At 42.1% G+C, this 18,716-nt stretch overlaps 1 protein-coding gene across 1 annotated transcript in view; it reads right to left on the reverse strand.

Moving 5' to 3' along the window:
• Positions 1 to 912: 912 nt before the first annotated feature.
• Positions 913 to 18,716, reverse strand: part of LOC113205112 (sushi, von Willebrand factor type A, EGF and pentraxin domain-containing protein 1) — a 101,732-nt gene continuing 83,928 nt past the window's right edge. Inside the window, exons 5-55 of the mRNA XM_052272988.1 lie at positions 17,658 to 17,848; positions 17,422 to 17,562; positions 17,106 to 17,335; positions 16,819 to 17,012; positions 16,570 to 16,729; positions 15,933 to 16,476; positions 15,676 to 15,855; positions 15,405 to 15,587; positions 15,136 to 15,318; positions 14,884 to 15,060; positions 14,598 to 14,800; positions 14,352 to 14,519; positions 14,003 to 14,265; positions 13,731 to 13,923; positions 13,515 to 13,638; positions 13,242 to 13,423; positions 12,966 to 13,156; positions 12,491 to 12,872; positions 12,096 to 12,408; positions 11,737 to 11,991; positions 11,289 to 11,649; positions 11,093 to 11,184; positions 10,787 to 11,004; positions 10,422 to 10,674; positions 10,199 to 10,333; positions 9,921 to 10,118; positions 9,450 to 9,809; positions 9,215 to 9,363; positions 8,995 to 9,121; positions 8,710 to 8,910; positions 8,371 to 8,598; positions 7,961 to 8,288; positions 7,594 to 7,841; positions 7,376 to 7,507; positions 7,127 to 7,292; positions 6,765 to 7,016; positions 6,514 to 6,646; positions 6,264 to 6,434; positions 5,896 to 6,133; positions 5,586 to 5,798; positions 5,353 to 5,508; positions 5,096 to 5,261; positions 4,822 to 5,012; positions 4,557 to 4,730; positions 4,259 to 4,410; positions 3,949 to 4,135; positions 3,741 to 3,865; positions 3,304 to 3,653; positions 3,003 to 3,211; positions 2,807 to 2,920; positions 913 to 2,726 (exon numbers count right to left, since the gene is read on the reverse strand). Of these exons, the coding sequence (XP_052128948.1) occupies positions 2,695 to 2,726; positions 2,807 to 2,920; positions 3,003 to 3,211; positions 3,304 to 3,653; positions 3,741 to 3,865; positions 3,949 to 4,135; positions 4,259 to 4,410; positions 4,557 to 4,730; positions 4,822 to 5,012; positions 5,096 to 5,261; positions 5,353 to 5,508; positions 5,586 to 5,798; positions 5,896 to 6,133; positions 6,264 to 6,434; positions 6,514 to 6,646; positions 6,765 to 7,016; positions 7,127 to 7,292; positions 7,376 to 7,507; positions 7,594 to 7,841; positions 7,961 to 8,288; positions 8,371 to 8,598; positions 8,710 to 8,910; positions 8,995 to 9,121; positions 9,215 to 9,363; positions 9,450 to 9,809; positions 9,921 to 10,118; positions 10,199 to 10,333; positions 10,422 to 10,674; positions 10,787 to 11,004; positions 11,093 to 11,184; positions 11,289 to 11,649; positions 11,737 to 11,991; positions 12,096 to 12,408; positions 12,491 to 12,872; positions 12,966 to 13,156; positions 13,242 to 13,423; positions 13,515 to 13,638; positions 13,731 to 13,923; positions 14,003 to 14,265; positions 14,352 to 14,519; positions 14,598 to 14,800; positions 14,884 to 15,060; positions 15,136 to 15,318; positions 15,405 to 15,587; positions 15,676 to 15,855; positions 15,933 to 16,476; positions 16,570 to 16,729; positions 16,819 to 17,012; positions 17,106 to 17,335; positions 17,422 to 17,562; positions 17,658 to 17,848 (10,516 nt within the window). The 3' untranslated portion in view covers positions 913 to 2,694. The remainder of the gene's footprint in view (positions 2,727 to 2,806; positions 2,921 to 3,002; positions 3,212 to 3,303; positions 3,654 to 3,740; positions 3,866 to 3,948; positions 4,136 to 4,258; positions 4,411 to 4,556; positions 4,731 to 4,821; positions 5,013 to 5,095; positions 5,262 to 5,352; positions 5,509 to 5,585; positions 5,799 to 5,895; positions 6,134 to 6,263; positions 6,435 to 6,513; positions 6,647 to 6,764; positions 7,017 to 7,126; positions 7,293 to 7,375; positions 7,508 to 7,593; positions 7,842 to 7,960; positions 8,289 to 8,370; positions 8,599 to 8,709; positions 8,911 to 8,994; positions 9,122 to 9,214; positions 9,364 to 9,449; positions 9,810 to 9,920; positions 10,119 to 10,198; positions 10,334 to 10,421; positions 10,675 to 10,786; positions 11,005 to 11,092; positions 11,185 to 11,288; positions 11,650 to 11,736; positions 11,992 to 12,095; positions 12,409 to 12,490; positions 12,873 to 12,965; positions 13,157 to 13,241; positions 13,424 to 13,514; positions 13,639 to 13,730; positions 13,924 to 14,002; positions 14,266 to 14,351; positions 14,520 to 14,597; positions 14,801 to 14,883; positions 15,061 to 15,135; positions 15,319 to 15,404; positions 15,588 to 15,675; positions 15,856 to 15,932; positions 16,477 to 16,569; positions 16,730 to 16,818; positions 17,013 to 17,105; positions 17,336 to 17,421; positions 17,563 to 17,657; positions 17,849 to 18,716) is intronic.

Here is an 18,716-nt window from a genome sequence, read left to right on the forward strand (position 1 = left end):
AGTGTCATCGGCGTGCTAGGGAGGTTCCCAATGACGTCCCCGGACGCCCGGACGACATCGGCACTACCAGATTTGGACTCAGCGTGCGTGTAAACCAAGGTGGTGAAAACCCCCGAACCAGATATTTCAGTCGTCCTGGTCGTTCCGAGGTTGACGGTCGGTCGGTCGGCAAAACCGTATCTTATTTTGACAGCCCCCCAGCGTTCCCCACGCAGTACGCAGGTACGCAGGTACGCACGGGTCGAGGGCATAGGGCCACAGTTGCACAGCTACGACCGACACTGCCACTGGCAGCTTTTATCAGAACCGACTGTTCTATTCTCATCCCACCGCAGGACGACTTCTGAGTCCGTAAGGGGATCAGCCGAACCACTGTTGGACAGGACATACCAGGTGTCTAGGCTAAGACATGCGTGTATGTTGGGTTGCCTATGCACTGGCTGCAGGGGCGGCAGGCGCGGGGCGGGTGGTGGGGAAGTGGCAGCTCTCCTGCTCCCCCGTCACCCGCCCGCAGCCCCTGCAGCCAGTGCATAGGCAACCCAACGTACTCCCGGGGTTTGTGAGACGGTTGACGCGTACGATGGTTGAACTGCACTGACCCACCACAGGTCATGGAGCGGCCGTATCCAGCTTATTCCGAGCAGACTTTAGAGGAGCCGTTTTGGACCAAATTATTTTCCAAAGAATGTGGAAAAGAGGGAGGATTAAGTTGACTCTGGCCGCCGGATTTATTGTGGCCACAAACATGGACGTCATGCTGCATGTATCGCCCTAGACACATCCCGGACAGGCGCGGCGTGACCACGATATGTCGATCAGTGTCCTCGTCTGATCGGAACTTCTGCCGTCATTATTGCCCCCCCCCCCCTCTCCAACGTTGTCGGGAAATCGGGGCATACTCATGATTGTGCATTTCTCGTATATTTATAGTTTATTTATGTCCAATTAAACAATCATTATCCTCACAGTACATATGGCATTTTTTTCTCTCACTCATTCACACGCTAGATTGACTTTATTAGCATCATATATGTATTTTGTGTCATTCTAGTTGCATTGTGGTAACAAGTTCTACCAGTTCAATAAGCACTATCCAAGTTATCCAAGCTTCACAAACGAAAATCCTGTAACAAATACTTATGAAAGATGAAAATAAATGAAATTAAAACTATAAACACTAATGTCATTTTACGTCTTTCCTTATTGAGGTCAGATAACTTGGGCAATGCCAACGTCCATACTTTTAACTTTTTTCTACTACACAGCACTTCTTGTTATACGATACAACTACAAGGTGAAAAGACTTCTTTTTTATCACTTTTCACATTAACAGGAAGTCACACAATAACTAAGTTGTTCTTTTTGTTAACCACACATTCAATGACAAACATACAAGTGCACATTAAAGCACACTTTAGAATTCATTTAGTCACCTAATCATTTTCACAATCACATGCATGCACTCACAAGCACTCACGCACGCACACTCACATACATACATACACATTTAACATTTATACAGCATTTAAGCTCTTGTTTTTAAATAAGACTGACTTGTGCCATCCAGCACACATTCTTAATTAAAGAAAAGACATAAGACACCAGGGGTATGACATGATGACAAATAAGACACCATACTCCAAACAAGAGCACAAAAAGAAGACAGTCCAACATTATTTCACATTAATTTCACTATAGATAATAAAAGTACAAAAGTTTACAAAATATCGTAAATTGTGAGTCACTGTTCTTCGAATTAACAGTTGGCTATGAACAATTCATTACAATCACTACAGGTAATAAAATTATCATAATCACACAGCTATTAAACTGATTTTAAAAATTTGAAGTGAAAATAACAAAACTACAGATAACTATACAAATATATTTTTTAAGTGAACATGGTTTCAAGATTTTTTTTAAAAAAAGAAAAAAAATGTTGCAATAGTGCTTCACAAAAGGTGGAGCAAACAGAAAAATTATCAAGAATTAAGGTAATCAAACCAAAATCAGATCAACAGAAAAATATTATATAAAAGTCTAATAATCTTTACGAATTGAGCAGCCAATAACTTCAACAATTCAATAACACACATAGAAAATATCAGATCTCTCTTTACAAGCGTCCTAAGAACGAATATCATGGTAATACTGACACTATAATGGAGAAAGAATCTCAAGTTATTTAAAAGAGGAAAAGTAAAGCATAATTATTTATTGACCAGATGTGAGCGTAAACTCCTGGCTACCTACAATACAAGCAATAAGAAAGCTCTGTTTTTTTAGAATTGAGGTACATACCTACTAAAGTGGTTCTTCACTACATAGGGGGTGTTTAAATTAAAACATTTAAAGAATTGATTGAATTGAAACAGGGATAGATTTTGTTAAATAAAAAAAAGCCCAACTTAAAAATGATGGCATATCACAATGAGCAGGATGACACAGTGTGTATAATGTACAGTAGTTCATAGATTTTTGAAAAAAAAAAAATTGTCAGGAACAAAAACTAAATAATCACTTACTAACAAAGATTTCACATGAAGAGCAAATTGCAATATCGAGTGGTTGTAAAAAGTTATGGCACCTGGTGCCTAGACCACTTCTTTGAGCATTTTTCTTTGACCAGATACAGAAAAATTGTTTTGAAGTATACTACACATGAACAACTTTATACACATCCATCAAGCTGACTTACTGACCCTCGCTCTCACTGTCACTCTTATCTGGGGAAAGAGAGAAATCAAAGTTATGATTTGTGGAAAAATAGATTTGTCAAATACAAGAGATTAGTTAAGGATCTCACCTTTTTTACCAGGGTACGCGTGGCGTTTCAGTCTGTCGTAAAGATCTTCCTTATTGCCATAAAGACTGGCATTAGAACGAGCTAAACTATTCATTTTTCCATTGTGTAAGCTCTCTGATGATAAGAAAAGAGGAAAATAATTTTTATTAAAAGAACACTATAAAATATCTATCACAAGAAATAAGAGGATAGCTACCTTTCATGTAAGTCTCATTATAAAAGTTGGGCATTTCCCAACCATCCTCTTCATCATCATAGTAGTGGGCGTATGTCGAATGGTGTGATGGAGCGATGGACTCTGCATAAGGAGTGGGTGCTCCGTAATAGAAATTAACTTGTGAACCATTCTGTTCACTTGCTTGGGTAAGAATCTTAGCCGCCTTTGGTTCTTTTCTTCTTGCAGACCTAAGCAGAATTTCAACATGTGAGTCAGATATGGTATAATACAGTATGAACAAAATTTAGATTTTCATACTGAAAGAAACAAGGTCTCTTACCTGACACAGATCATCCAAACTAGGAGAACAATAAATATCACAAACATAACTCCACCAGCAATGCCTCCCATTATGTATGCAAATTCGCTCTTTTCAGCACAATGAGGTCCAGTGAATGAACCAGAGCATCTGCATGATGGGTTTCCTCGAATGTCTTTAACACAGACACCTTCATTGTCGCAGAAACCAGCACAAACATCAGTACAAACTCTGCCAGTCCCATTGTATCCCGGTTTGCACTCGCATTTGAAGTCACTCGTTTCAGGTAGAAGCAAGCAGTATGCATTGGGGTCACAATGCATTTCCACGGTATTCATTTCACATGGGTTGGAGCAATCATCTTTGCTGATCTGTAAAATAAAGATAAAACTACAATCAGTACATTTATCAAGGTAAGCATGTGCAACATTATAAAGTGTAATATTAAACAAACTTACAGATGCAGTAGTTTTTGTACTTGTGTTTGGAGGACAGGCAATGCAGCTAGTCTGTTGAGCCTCTGGTTGATATGTGCCCTTTTTGCAAGCAACACAGCTGTTTTGAGTGCCATTTAAGAAGGTTCCTATAAAAATAAAGAAAAAAATATTTACTGCAATGAAAATGTTTGAGGGAAAGAAAATAAATCCACATTATAATGACTAATACCTGGGGGGCAGACTGGTAAAGAGCACTCTTCAACAGCAGCAGCACCCAACTTAGGTGTGGTACGTCCTTGAGGGCACGCCTGGCAAGCAGCTTGAACACCTTGAGTCCGATAGGTTCCTCTTGGGCAAGGCTCACATTTGCCTTCAACAGCCAACTGCATTCCTGAAGAACACTCATCTCGGCATTCCTGTGGAGTAAAGTTACAGTTAATTATAAAACAAATTTGAAAAAAAAAACCCAAAGATTTGGGATTTCTTGTTTTCATATTTAACCTGTATGGCATTTCTAAATTTGCTACATGTCAGCTTACCTCTTCTGAAACAGCTTCTGTAGTACGAGTGGTCTTTCCCAACCCACACAACAGACACTTGAAACTACCTTCCTCTGGTTGGTAGAACCCATGGCCACAACTACGGCATAGTCCAGCATCATCATCATAGTACTTTCCAGCAGGACAACGTTCTGAAAAAGTTCACGCAAACATTAATAATGTATTTAGTCAGGTAAGAAATGATTTCTGAAAACTTTACACACAGCAGAAATTGTTCTGGTACCTCCTGAATGTTTTCAATATTTTGTTTTACAAAAGTATACATGGTGCTACATACCTTTGCAGTCAGCTGCACTTCGGGCCCCTGGAGCCACAGTAACTCCTGGTCTTCCAGCAATAGCGGGGCAGACAGTACACTGCATCTGTCCTGATTCACTCTGGTAGGCACCCAGAGGGCAAGCCACACAAGTACGTGTCTCACGGTTGTAGAATGTTCCAACAGAACATGGCACTAAAACGGTAAGAATAGAAAATGTATGCAGATAGAAATACCTCTAGTATTTAATTGACTATGATTGTCTAGCAAAGAAGGGTCTACATACCACAATCAGGGGCCATGACAACTTGACCCAGAGGACAGGCATAATCAGATGTCAAAGTAAGGGAAGCAGGATCTGGTACAGTGTTTGGCAAGATGTCGTGAACATCAAACTGATCCTCCTCCAAGATGAGGTGTTCCAGTAATCTCTGAACATTAGATCTTTCATTCGAGTTGCTGTTGACCACAGGGTCACTGAAAGAGACAAACAGTTTGAATTGTAGTATTTAGATAAACTGGTAAACTTGTAAAATTACTGATTACTTTAAAATACACACTTTATAGCTGGGAAGGAAATTTGAACACTATAAGTGTCACTTGCTTCTCGTGCAACACGGTCAGACCTCATAGCTTTCTCTTCTCCTTCTGCTGAAGCATGAGCAGATCGACTCTGACGAGAGTTACATTTCACGTCAATGTTTAGATCTTTGCATTCCTTTGTCCCTAATAAAAAATAAAGACGACAATGGTTAAAAACTGTATGGCAACTTTGAATAATCAAGTTTGGAAGAAAATATAATGACAAAATAAGTACCTTCCAGAGCATATGAACAGAAGTTCCAGTCACGATTAAGAGAGTTGATGGCATTCCTGACTTTCTGTCTCAGAACACCTTGTCCAGCTTCATTGCAGAGAACCGAGCTTGGGAATAGCATACTTACTTTGAAGACTCTTTGAGCTGGCTTTGATGCTGAAATTCAATTCATTTGTTAAGAGAAATGAAAATTTAAAGTGTATTATCTAGTTTTTAAAAGCAAACTGCCTTACTAGAGCAAGCAGGGTAGATTGTTGGCATAGCTGGGTTATCAGTGGGTCGCCAGAAGCCTTCAGCTCCACAGGTGTAGAATCGTGGGACAGGCTGTGAAAAACGGAGTCCCGAATTGCAACTAATTTCACATACTTTGAATTGGCCACCAGCACCCCAATCCTTGCATGTCTGTTTGCCTCCTACAGGATCTGCCAACTCGGGACAGAACTCAGCTAGAAATGGAAAAGGAAACCAAATAATCAATATAAAAACAGTTTGTTTTCTTCTGATGTACAAATGGTAAGTAATTTTCAAAGGAATTGAACTTACAAAGAACATAAACCTTGAAGCTGCACGTTGCTGCATTTCCAGCCTGATCATAAGCAACATAAGCAATGTGATAGGTACCCCACAGCAAACTTTGCCCTGGTCGGTGGCCACTGCGTTCCACAACATTGCTGACTCCAATGTTGTCACTGAACTCAGGCTCGTCCCATGACACAACTGCCGATCCATTACGTGCAACAACCCATAAGTCACCAGGACAATGCTCTACTCTTGGGGGAATCTGTTGAAATAAGCAAGTATTGTAAAAAAATGTAATATAAAGAGAAAAGTCAAGTTAAAAAATTTCGTTCCATATTTAAAACTAAAAGTTTTTAATAAAAAAAAGGAAATTTTTCCCTCAAGTTTCCTACCTTGTCAACAATGAGCTCCTGACAACGTGGCCCACTGTAGCCCAAAGGACAAACTCTCTGGCCACAATGAGATGGAACAAGCCGCTCTACGCCACCAATTGTGTCCTCATATCCAGCCCATGTCAGCACAAGTCCTCGGTACAGGACAGGCTCTGTTCTACAGTCTCGGACCTAAGCAAAGAAAAGTGGTTTGATTTAAAATTTTAAAATATGGTGCTATTACATTATGATCTTTAGTTCTCACACTGACCTGTTTCTGGATTTCATTGGTTACATCCAAACCTCGGCCCCAGACTTGCACTTTAGTGAGATGGCCTTGGAAACCATTTTCTGTGTATGCCTTTGGATTCTCACTGCGAGGTTTGCCTAGCACCACCCAAGCACTAGGAAAGAAAATTTACACAAATAATTACACAAATGCAATTTAGGCCATCAACAAACTGATGACTATAAAGCCTCAAGAAGAGTACATTTGAAATACATAATCTCCATAATACGTACTTCTCAGGGAGAGTGCGTCCGCTTCCATAGCCTTCAACCTTGCTGGCAATGAGTCCTTCAGTGATGAGAGTGAGTAAGCCTCCAGCCTCACCATCCCATACCACAGCAATGTGATGCCACTGGCCGTCATTGATGGTGGCGTATTCTCTGAACCCAAGGTAAACATCTTGCAAGTCATCAAACAACGAGATTTGAACACCATTGCTGTGAGCTTGAACCATTGGTCTTCTGCCTACAGGGACATGGGGAGACCTGTAGAAAAAGAGATAATGTTCCACATGAGTTCAAGAAAATTAAATATTTCTGAATGTTTCATCTAGCTGGATACAAGTAGAATTTAAATATACCATCCGGATACTTACGCAACATTGTACATAGTGAAGAATACTCCTCCTTCATCCTTGTTTGTGAACTGGACCCACATTGCAATGGTGAGGGAAGACTTCCCACCGGTGAAGAAAGGCACAACAAGTGCTGCGCTGCTGCGTGTTGGGTCAGTGAAGCTCAGATCATAATCTACTTGGATTGCTAAAAGAGAGATAAGACATTAGACAAAAGAGCTCTTTCTATAAAATACATGTACATGTCAAGTTGCCAACAAAGACACTTACTCTTTCTGCAATCATCACCAGTCAGGTTGAATGGACACTGACAGTAAAATTTGCCAGAAAGGTCAATGCAAGTGGCTGAGGGAGGGCATGAATTCTCTTGACAGTCCACAATGTCTTCATCACAATTCTTGCCTGGATAACAGTTTAAAAATGAAAAAAATGAAATGGAGTGGAAGCAGACAGTAGTATAGATTACTTTATCATGTAAAGCAACTTACCAGTGTAACCAGGGGGACATACGCAAGTGTAGTCCGGGCCGTTATCAATGCAAGTAGCACCATTCTGGCATGCATTTGCTTCACAGGCATCGTACTCATACTGGCATCCAATACCAACATAATCTGATGGGCAGGTGCAGTTCAGACCAGAACCAAAGTCTTGGCAACGTCCTCCATGCATGCATGGGTTACCAATGCACCTTTCTGGAGCAGTCTCGCATTGTTTCCCATCAGTGCCAGAGGGACATCTGCAATGAGAAATGAAATCAGCAATCATACACACATGAATTTGGTTTAACAGACAGATACTCTCCAAATGGAAAAGGATTATGATTATATTTTACTCATAGTCAATGGCTGTACTTACACACAGAAGAAGTCTTGGAAAAGGTTGATACATTTAGCACTGTTCTGGCACGGCTGGTTTGTGCATGTACCAATATCGCTCTCACAGCGCGCTCCAGTCCAACCAGGAGGGCACTCGCACCTGAAATGACCAATCTCATCGCGGCAAGAACCACCGTTCAGACAGGGCATGGCAGCGCAGTCATCAACATTTGTTTCGCACAATTCACCAGTGAAACCTTCCCGGCACTGGCAGGTGAATCGGTTGTCTTCATCGATACATGCCTTTGTTCCCTCAGGATTGCATGGGTCACTCAAACATTCATCAATTTCAGCCTCACATTGAAGACCTAAAAGAAAAGGCATATGTAGGCACTGCACTTCATGACAAGTTTGAATAGACTAGTAAGAGTACTTGAGAAAAATACTTACCAACAAAACCAGGCCTGCAACGACAGACAAATCCATCAAGCATATCAAGGCAGGTCGCACCGTTCTGGCAAGGCTCAGAAGCACAATCATCAATCAAATGCTGACAGCGCTTCCCTGTGTAACCTGGCTCACAGTTGCACATGTAACCATCAACTAAGTCCACACAAACTCCACCATTTTCACAAGGATCTACAGCACAGTCATTAATGTTGATTTCACAGGCTCGTCCTAGAAAGAAAAGGAAAATTTTAATAAACAGTCATGAAAAGTTAACAACACAATACACATAATTTATGCATTCTAACATTAAATAAACCAAATTTAAATTTATCAACTTACCAGTCCATCCAGGTTTGCAAACACATTGGTGAATAAAAAGTTTGTCCACACAAACACCATTTTCACAAGGGTCATTCGCACACAGATCAATCTTCTCATGGCATCGCTTGCCAGTAAATCCAGGAGGACAGGTACACTTGAAATCATTTACAAGGTCTGTGCAGTTTGCACCCAGCAAGCAAGGCCTCTCAGCACAATCATCTGTTTATCATTAAAAATTTGGTTAGATTTCTTATTTTCTTTGATCAGTTCACAGGATAAATCAGGTTTAGATGAGCAGCTTACCAATATTTATTTCACAGTTCTGACCCTCCCAACCAGGGAGACATTCACATTTGAAGCGCCCCTGCTGGAGTGCTATACATGTTCCACCATTGGAGCAAGCATTGATGTCAGCAGAACAAGGGTTGATCTAAATTGACACACAACACCAGTTAGAGACTTGATTTGGCATTTGAAAACAAATAAGAAAAGTCCAAGAAATAAAATTGTCACTTATACTTACAGTCACGTCACAGTTGGGACCAGTATAACCAGATCTGCACAGGCAGGTGAAGTTGTTGAGGCCTGGCTCATCCTTGCACATAGCCCTCTCTGGACAGGTGTCGTTGCGACAATCAGATTTCTCTTCTTGACAGTTGATGCCAGTGTACCCTATTGCGGAGTTTAACACAAAATTGATGAGACTGTCCTCAAACAAATTTAAACTTAAAACTTCACATGTGAGGAAACTTTATTACCGGGAGGACACTGGCAGCGGTACCCTTGAGGAAGATCAATGCAACGTCCGTTGTTGTGGCACGGCTGAGAAGCGCACTCGTCAATGTCGATTTCACACCGGCGTCCAGAGAAGCCCGCCGGACAGTAGCACTGGACTCCGTGGCCCATCGGTATGCACAGGCCACCGTGCTGACAGGCGTTCTCGTTGCACTGGATGGGCTCGCACTCGTCCCTGCCAACAGCTCCCGGACCAGCCGTCTTCATGTTGGTGGGGCACTCGAGGCAAGTCAGCTGTCCAGACAGAGGCTGATAGAAGTCTCTTGGGCACGGTGCACAGGGGGCCAAACCAGTGTCCGAGTACTGCCCTGGGGAGCATTTGGCTGAAAGGAAAACGTAAAATCAGTAAAAAAATAAAATAATCAGAGATGAAAGCAACACAAAAAAAAATTATGAAAGCTCAAGTGGTTAGAGAGAAGTGACAGAAAACTCACGTCTGCAGAATGCTTTTCCTGGTGCAGCAGGTTGGTAAGTAAATGTGTTGGCAGGGCAAGCTTGGCAGTCTTTAAAACCACCTGTGGGTGGTTCTGAGGTATAGCTGTTACGAGGACATTCCAAGCACGGAACAAGACCCGTAGGAGAGTAAGTTCCGTATCCACAGACAGGAACACACTCATTGATATCCTTTGAACCTGCAACAAACCATAATGTGATTAATACTGGCATAAATAAAGATGGCTGTTTGACACAACATAAGTCAACTGAGGCCAACCTTCTTCTCGTGTATATGTTCCAAGAGGACACCTTGTACATTGTCCCTGACGATCCTGGTTTTGGAAGAATCCTCGTGGGCAAGGTGTGCAAGTCTTTTGATTCACACCAGCAAAGGTACCAGCAGGACAGTGCACTAAAAAAGAATTTTAGAATATTCATTGACTGACCTAGAGCTCTGATTCATTATTTAGACAATGTGACACATTTCTATTGACACTTACAACAGCGTGGGACATCATTGGTATCCATGTTGAGGACCTCTCCAACATTACAAGTGAATCCACGGTTGATGGTAGATTTAAGAGCACGAAGTGGAGGACATTGATTGCCTATTGCTGAGACATTCAACAGAGGTTCCAAAACAGCACTGGCATATGGGACTGACAGGTCAAAAATCAGATTGAGAGTAGAACCACAGAGGTCATAAAGTTGTGGCTGTTTGACAGCAGGTACAATCACCAGAATAAAGTCCATCTATATTTGTTGAGAAAACAGAAATATCAAAATTAATGCCATATAAGGGGAAATCAAATTTAAATTACAATATAAGAAGTACATGTGGACATTGATTAAAAATAATAATCACCTGAACAAAGTTTTCTTCTATCAAGGATGGTTTTGCTTCAATGAATGAAACATTCATGTTCACATTGACAGCTGAGCATCTTTGAGTGAGAATGTCATTAAGAGATTTGTAATACTGTGACATGAGGTCTGAATACTGGGGCAGGCATGATTGTGAAACAGCTCCATTAGCCCTGTACGTGACAGTGGCCACAACATGATAATCAGCTTGTTGAGTGTCTGCAAAGAAGTAATTTTAAATTAATTTTCAAAATTCTTTTGGTTCTATAAAATATCAACAACAAAAGTTGAGTAAAGCTCTACTAACCCTCAGATACACAGTCAGGTACCATGTTGTTTGGTACCCATGGGGTCTTCTCCTCGCAGCTGAATGTCTTGACAGGCTCTCCATCAGTAAACCTACGAAACAATTCAATAAACATTAATATTTTCAATTTTTAAAAAATGCAAAAAAATAAAAAATTACATAATAGTAAAAGGAGAAGACACAAATAAAGGCTCACCTAAAGCCAGGTTTGCAGGTTGCAATACACTGCAAGCCTCTTTCTCCGGGTAAACAGTTGAGCGCCCCATTAGTAGGTGGTTTAAGTTCCCAGTCCACACACGGAGTGGCCTGTACAGACACCTGGAAGTGGCACGAGGCCTGGTTTCCACTCTTGTCGGAGGCCACAACAGTCACATTCTCGAAGCCGCCGATGGGAATCACGGCGCGGTCCGGCACGAAAACTACTTTGACGTCGCCTGATTCATCGGACACGTTGACGCGTCGGCGGGTCTCGTTGAAGTTGACCACATAGCTGTCCTGGCGGTCCACGAGCTCAATGACGTAGCTCTGAGGGCAGCTCAGACGAGGTGGGGTGTCATCTGCAAAGAAGGGAAAACATGAGGCAAGGGTTGATGGTAAACTACACCCAATAAGAATACTAATGTCAAACTGATTTTGTAATATACCTGGCACAGTAATGTTGATCTCACAGATAGCAACATTTCCATCATAATCAAAGGCAATGTATTTAATAGACATATCCTCAAAGACTGTGATTGGAGTCTTGAAGCTTGGTGGCTTGACCTCCAGACGAGCAATGCTTCCACTGTTGTCAACTGCCACAGGTTCAGTAAAGTTAACTGGAAGCAAACCTCCATTTGCTCCCTTTTGAACAACAATTGGCTGTTGAGGGCAGTTCTGGAAGACTGGTGGTTCATTGTCTAGAGACAGAAAAAAAAGAGAAGGGGAAGAAAATAAATATTACAGATAGTTCAGGTTTAATCAGCACAGGACCAGAAAAGGTAAAAATATTGATAATACTGACCAACACAAGGAGAGTACCCGTAATCGTAACCCAACAGAGGCTCAGATTTTGGTTCTTCACAACCCATCAGTTCAAACTTCAGACAAGCATTATCCATGTAGCTCACAATTCCCAAAATTACAAAACGAGCTTGAACATATTTAGGTAAAGTAATCATTGCCAATTCACCATAATTTCCAGGGTCTCTCATGGTCAAGTTGAAATTAGGGAAGTACACTACATAGTTCTCATTGTCAGCTTGTTTGTAGAAGAAACGAATTTCTGTAGGTCGACCAACAATATCATTGGTGACTACTCCCTTGACAAGAATGGCCTAGGAACAAATAAATATAGATCTATTATCATCTGTCTTTTGCAACTTGGTATAAATTGACAAATTGTCAAGGGCAACATACCTTTACACGGAAAACTTGACCAAGGTCCACACTGACATAAGTGAATGCTTCTTGCTTCCCACACCATCCAGTAACAGAGTTGAGGCGAATGTTGCGCGCTTCATAGTTGGGCCTTTCAGAGGTGGCATTGATGGCAGAGTCAGGGATGCGTCCGGAGGCAAGGCCAAGAGGCTTGACAACCTTGCATTCGGGCTCTCGGACACAGCTGATGGGACGCTGATTGATGAGGATGTATCCTGGCTTGTTGCAGCCAAACTCGACCTCAGAGCCCTGTTCGTAGCTGCGAGAGAGCTGGAAGCCGTCGGTAGGCCTACCTGGATCTTCACACACAGGACCTTCACATCTCAGGTCACCGAAGTCCCAAACACCATTAGCTTGGCACCTAAAGCAAGAAGCAACAAAATTTTGTATTCACTCATTCACACAAATTCTAATAACTATGAATGAATTTTAAACAAAAGAAAAAGGGTTTTACCTGACAACATTGTCATTTTTGCTTGTTTGTCCAGCAAGCTTGAAAGTATCTTGACATCCAAAGAAGAATGATGATTGGTATTTGGTGTCTGTGTATTTTCCATACTCAGCTCCAGGTGTGGGCAAAGGTATACCACAGTCAACTCTTGGGCAGGATGGTGGCACACCAGACAGCCAATACTCAGGGAAGCCCTATGAAAAAACCAAATGACATGTTACTAGAAACAAGCACCAGAAACACCACACGAGTTCAATGTAGAGTAAAGTATGCACTTACAGGTTTGGGGTCGTAAACACATTGACGGAATCCAGAGGATGCAGTGCGTCGCAGAGTTCGTCCTACACTACCACAGTTAAGAGTCACATTTTCTTTGAAAGGCACAAGAACACTGCCCTGGTCTGTTCGCAGCACAGACAAACCCTCATTTTTGTCATCAGGCAGTGAAACACACTTGGCATCTACAGAGAGAAAGAAAAGTAAGTAAAGAACTTTTTAACAAGCTCAGAGCTCTGAAGTCAAAAAACTCATTATGCAAGGTAAGAATCTTACATTGACACTGCGGAACAGAGCCATTCCAAACTCCCCCAGAAGTACACAGCAAAGAAGCTGGGCCACTCATCACATAGCCAAAGTTACATTGGAAGCTTACAAGATCTCCAAAGTGGAACATTTCCTGAAATATAAAATATAATGATAAGTTTTACACTTGGGAATAATGTACATGGAAGACTATTATTAGATTAGCAAAGTTACTATGGTACTCACCTTGGTCGAAAGGATCACACCATTCTCTGGTGCTTCAAGGGATGGGCACATAATGGGCACACAAGTTTTGTTGCGTTGGTAGGTGTCTCCATCACGTTCCCCAGATTCAGCAGAGTGGACAGAAAATCCAGCAGTTCCATTCCGGGTGAAGAGCTCATAGCCCACATTACAGACACATGAGAAATTGCCAGGGCTATAGAATTAAGATTCATGAGTTAGGAAAACTGTTTGAATTAATTACAAGTTGAAGCGGTAAATTTACAAAAAATTACCTGTTGATACATTTTTGGTCACATCCACCATTTTCAACAGCACATTCATTAATATCAGCACACTCAAGACGAGTACAACCCATGACTTCTAGGCGGAGACAAGGGGCATTAACATAATCCTGAATACGGAATCGAAGGTACTGAGCTTCAATAGGCACAGGCAAATTGAGGACAGATAGAGTGGGCTCAAGAATGCGGAACTCCACAGGAGTGCCATCAGGGTTTGTGTAGTCCTTGAAAACATCAGTGAGATTATCGGAGAACTGCAAGCATAAAAAGAGTTACACAATGTGATTGAAAATTTGAAAATAGTAGATGACACAAAATATTATTCAAAAATATTTCTTACCTGAATGCGTACGGCTGAAGTAAAGGCAACATTGCCATCAAGGCGAGTGACACTCTGGGTTCTAAAACCACGAACAACTGTTGGTGCTTTCAAATCAAGAAGAACCCAGTTTGCTCCAGATTCTGCATTGACTCCACACCAGCCACCAAGACTGTTCAAACGAACCATCTACAACAAAATATTTGATTTAAACATTTTAGATAGATAAATTATTTTGAGAATAGATTGTAGTCATTAATGCCATACCTCCTTGGGATAACCAGGTTCAGTGCCAGAAACAGAGATAGAATCATCAGGAATGCCTCCAGTAGTAAGTCCAAGATCTCCAACAGGTCGGCATTCCAAATGTCCTACAAAACCCTTTCGACACTTGCAGTGGAAGCCACCAGGTGTATTAGCACACTCAGTAGAAGCTAGATCACACTGACTGCTACTACATTCATTTATGTCTGCAGAATAAAAAAGATACGAATTAAATAAGAAGCATGCTTTTACAAGAAAAACAATGATAGTTTTAATTTTGTGAATGTACCATCACATCTTGGTGGGTTGAGGAACTCTTGGTTTGGACCACAGCGAATAATATTGTTGCCAGATAGTTTGTAGCCCTTGAAACATTGAACCCTAGCTTCATCACCAAACAGGTACTCATTGGTGGTATCAACAATGAAGCCATTTTTGATGGTAGGGAAGGTTGGGCAACGAGCACCTACAAAGAAAACCCGAAATTTAAAAGTTATTCATAAAAAAGGCCTAAGAAAGTCCACAAAAAATTAACACCTACGTCGGCAAACAGGAGGAGCACTGGACCAGGTGCCATTGCTCATGCACAATATCACAGGAGCACCAGTACGGATGAAACCAGGTTCACATTCAAACCTGACAATAGTACCGTAACTGCGACCTCCACCATTCAAAATAGTAGCATTAGCATGTGGTGTGTCAGGAAGGGGTGGACACTGAGAAGCTGGAAATTAAATAACTAAATTAATACAGTTCATTACAGGGTAAATGAAACTAAAAGTGAGTATGTGTAAATTATATATGTCATACCAAGACAAGTTGGAAGACGCTCCCAGCGCCCATCAGCAAGACAAGAAACTCTCTCAAGGGGCAATCCAGATGGGAATGCAAAACCTGCATAGCATTGGTACATGGCTTGGCCTCTGAAAGTGACATTGGTAGAGCCAATGGAAAAGCCATTGTCAATTTGAGGGACAGGACCACAGTACACCTCTGGAAGTGAAAAATAAAAATTAGACAAAAAAGCCAAAGAAAAACTTGATCAGGTTCTTAAATTTAAAAATATCATAGAAATATTAACCTTGACATTGAGGAATGTAGGTTGTAGACCAGTTTCCTCCCTTAAGGCACTCAGTGGTAAACTGCTGCTTTCCAGTGGCAAACTCCTGGCCCATTGGGCATGAGAAAGTTACAATTGTGCCGAAGGCAGTGTCCCTACTAGACGCCAAGGCCCCTTCACCAGGTTGCAAAACAGAACAATCTGAGGAAAAAAATATCTTGTCAATATACGCAAAAATGTGTAAAAAGGCATTTGATATCTTCTAAGCAGAAAATTACCAGCAGAGAAAGTAGCTTTCCAGCCCTTGCTGTTGTGAAGAGCATCAGTCTGGAAGCGAACAAGCATCTCTCCACTGGATGCTGTCAAAGTAATTCTTGGAACTGAATCAGCTGAGAAACCATTGCCAGGGTGAAGGCGCAAGCCACTAGTGCTGGCACCATCGTAAACTTGGACCATGTCTGACTGATGCACTTGGAAGTGGTCAAACGCTAAAGACAGGGGACCTCCTCCAGGATTCCTGATGCGGTACAAGCACTCCTGATTGCTTGGATAGTCTTTCAGACCAAATGCTGGGGATGCAAGAGTGCCATTTTTGGCCACAATGGTAGCCTGACAACCTTGGGAATACTTTATTTTAAAGCCCTTGCGAGAATCACCCAGTCCTGTCTTGAAGTAAAGATACATTTTATCTCCGGTGGACATAATCAATTTGGGATTGTCTTCAGCAAGGCCAGTCAAACGAGCGATGGGTTGGCTCTTGGGAGAATCTCCATCACGAATTAGAATGAAATCCCGAGTTGATTCAATATCCAAAGACTCAATCTGTATAGTAAGAATGCAAAACAAAATATAACAGCTGAGCATGGCTTTAATTCAATTGTTTGCTCAATCGTTTGCTGCAGAAAAAAATCTTACCTCCAATGTCATAATTCGGCCAATTTGTGCAGTAAGAATGTAAAGGCACTCGAGACCACCAGGATAGTTATTAGGGAAACCAGGAGAAGTCAAAGTCTGCCCTTGAGGGGTAGCTCTGAGAATTCCTCCACAGGTCTGTGGCTCAGTTTTCCAGGAAGCCCTACAGAAAAATGTGACAGTGATTAATATCCAGTCAGGTTCTGAGGTTTTCAAAAACATTACATAGACATGTAAATGACCTATACACACCTGAAACCCTTTCTTTCAACAGATGCATCAGAACTAAACTTGATTATCATGAAATTTGAAGCCGAAACATATAGCTGGCTGCTCAGATCAAGCTTGCCTGACAGAGTTGCCAAATTCACGGACTTGTCTTCAGTTCTTCCTCCTACCAAGACCTGGACTGTGTCAAATGTCTTTTCTGTTTCAAAGTCTTGGAACTGTAACAGTAGGATTAAAATTGCAATTAGCACAAGGTGGGAAAAGAATTGAGGACTCTTTTTGTCTACAACCAGCAAATAAATAAAACACACCTGCAAAAGGATATTATGTCCTTGAGGACCTTCCAATGTCCATTTACAGTTTGCCAATGGAGGATACTTGTGAGGGTAACTAGGACTCTCAACAACATCACCACTACTAGCCATGTAATAGTGACATTCGTTTGGACAGTCCAATTCATCTGACCAATCTCCACAGTCATCTTGTTGATCACACCGGAAGGCAGAATTGACGCAACGGCCATTTGAACAATGGAAGGAACCTGCCATAAGGAAAATACATTGGATTAAAAGCCTTCTTTAACACTCATGCCAAAACATACATATTGAAGGGTTCTATTTTTCTTACCGGTAGGGCAGGCTTGAGCTCGACACAAGAATGGTAATAATGATTCACAGGTTGTGAGAGACCATGACTGGTGCTCGTCTTCAATTGTAGCATCCACGCACTCACCCATAGAAGGGTCAGGCTGGGGTAAAGCCCAAAAACCTACAGACAAGCAAACAACAGACATTTTGAAATTGGCTTCCTATTTCACGCGTGTATCCACACACTGAAATAAGAATTACAACATCACCACTGACCTGCATATTGGGAGACGAGAAGACCAGCCGCCGACTCAAGAGTGTTTGTCCGCAGGTCGTCAAGGGAAGCGAGACCCAGCCAGTACTGCTGAGCTTCTCTTCCCAGTGCGGGTCCCAAGTTGCGGGTTGCGAGCCCCGCTGTCAGGTTGTTCTCCGCATACGACTCGACGAGGACCAGGTTGCTGCCGTACCTGAGGAGAGAGAGAGAGTGTGACAGGAGTGAACATTTGTTTCTTTAAAGACCTTCAAAAGTTACAATTAACCTACAAATCTCGTGGCAGGCCCGGCCTTTAGTCTTAAAACATGAAAATTAAATTGAAAATCAACATCACGATACAAACGGCTGGTACAGAAATTAGGAAGGCTATTGCGTTTCTAACCAGAGAAAAGGAGAACCCAGCTAATCGACGAGTTTCCTCCGGTCCGGTGCCTTAGCAGACACCTGTTTTGCTGATTGTTTTTCGTTTACGGTGTAAACAAACAATTTGTTAGTACTGTTAGGTGCTGCCAACTGCTGAACGACGCGATTCATTCGGTTGAGTGAACGACGCGCTAACCGTCGACACGGGCACAACGACCGTACGGCGTTGCCTGGACGATAATGCTCTGCTAATTACCACACCGGCAGGCACCGGGTGGTCGCTGGGCGGGGCGGGCGGGCTGGGGCGGAGCACGCAGCAGCGGTTGGTACCTCCTTCTCCCCCGTTAGAACCAGTTCAGAGGAGGACCCGCCAACCCAACGAAGCGCCACGCGGGGGGAACTCCCCGCGAGGTGACGGAACGGAGGGTCGCCTAAAACGGTTTTGGGCGGTACGCATTCGTTACTCGTCAATCGATAGGAATGTTTTTGGACCTTTGCGTACGTCTTAGAGGGGTCGTGCCCCCCCCCCCAAAAAAAATTAGGGGTGGCGGGGTTATACACTTTTTCTCAACGCGCGTCATCATTTTTTCGGGAGCACTTTTTCCATAGCCCCACAACAAAATTAACATCAATAAAACAAAATTTTATTTCAATGTTAGGTGGTGCTAGCAGGAGCATTCTCAACATAAAAGAGGAGA

This window comes from Frankliniella occidentalis, unplaced genomic scaffold (genome assembly GCF_000697945.3).
Source record: "Frankliniella occidentalis isolate FOCC.00 unplaced genomic scaffold, Focc_3.1 Scaffold237, whole genome shotgun sequence".
Lineage (NCBI taxonomy): Eukaryota > Metazoa > Arthropoda > Insecta > Thysanoptera > Thripidae > Frankliniella > Frankliniella occidentalis.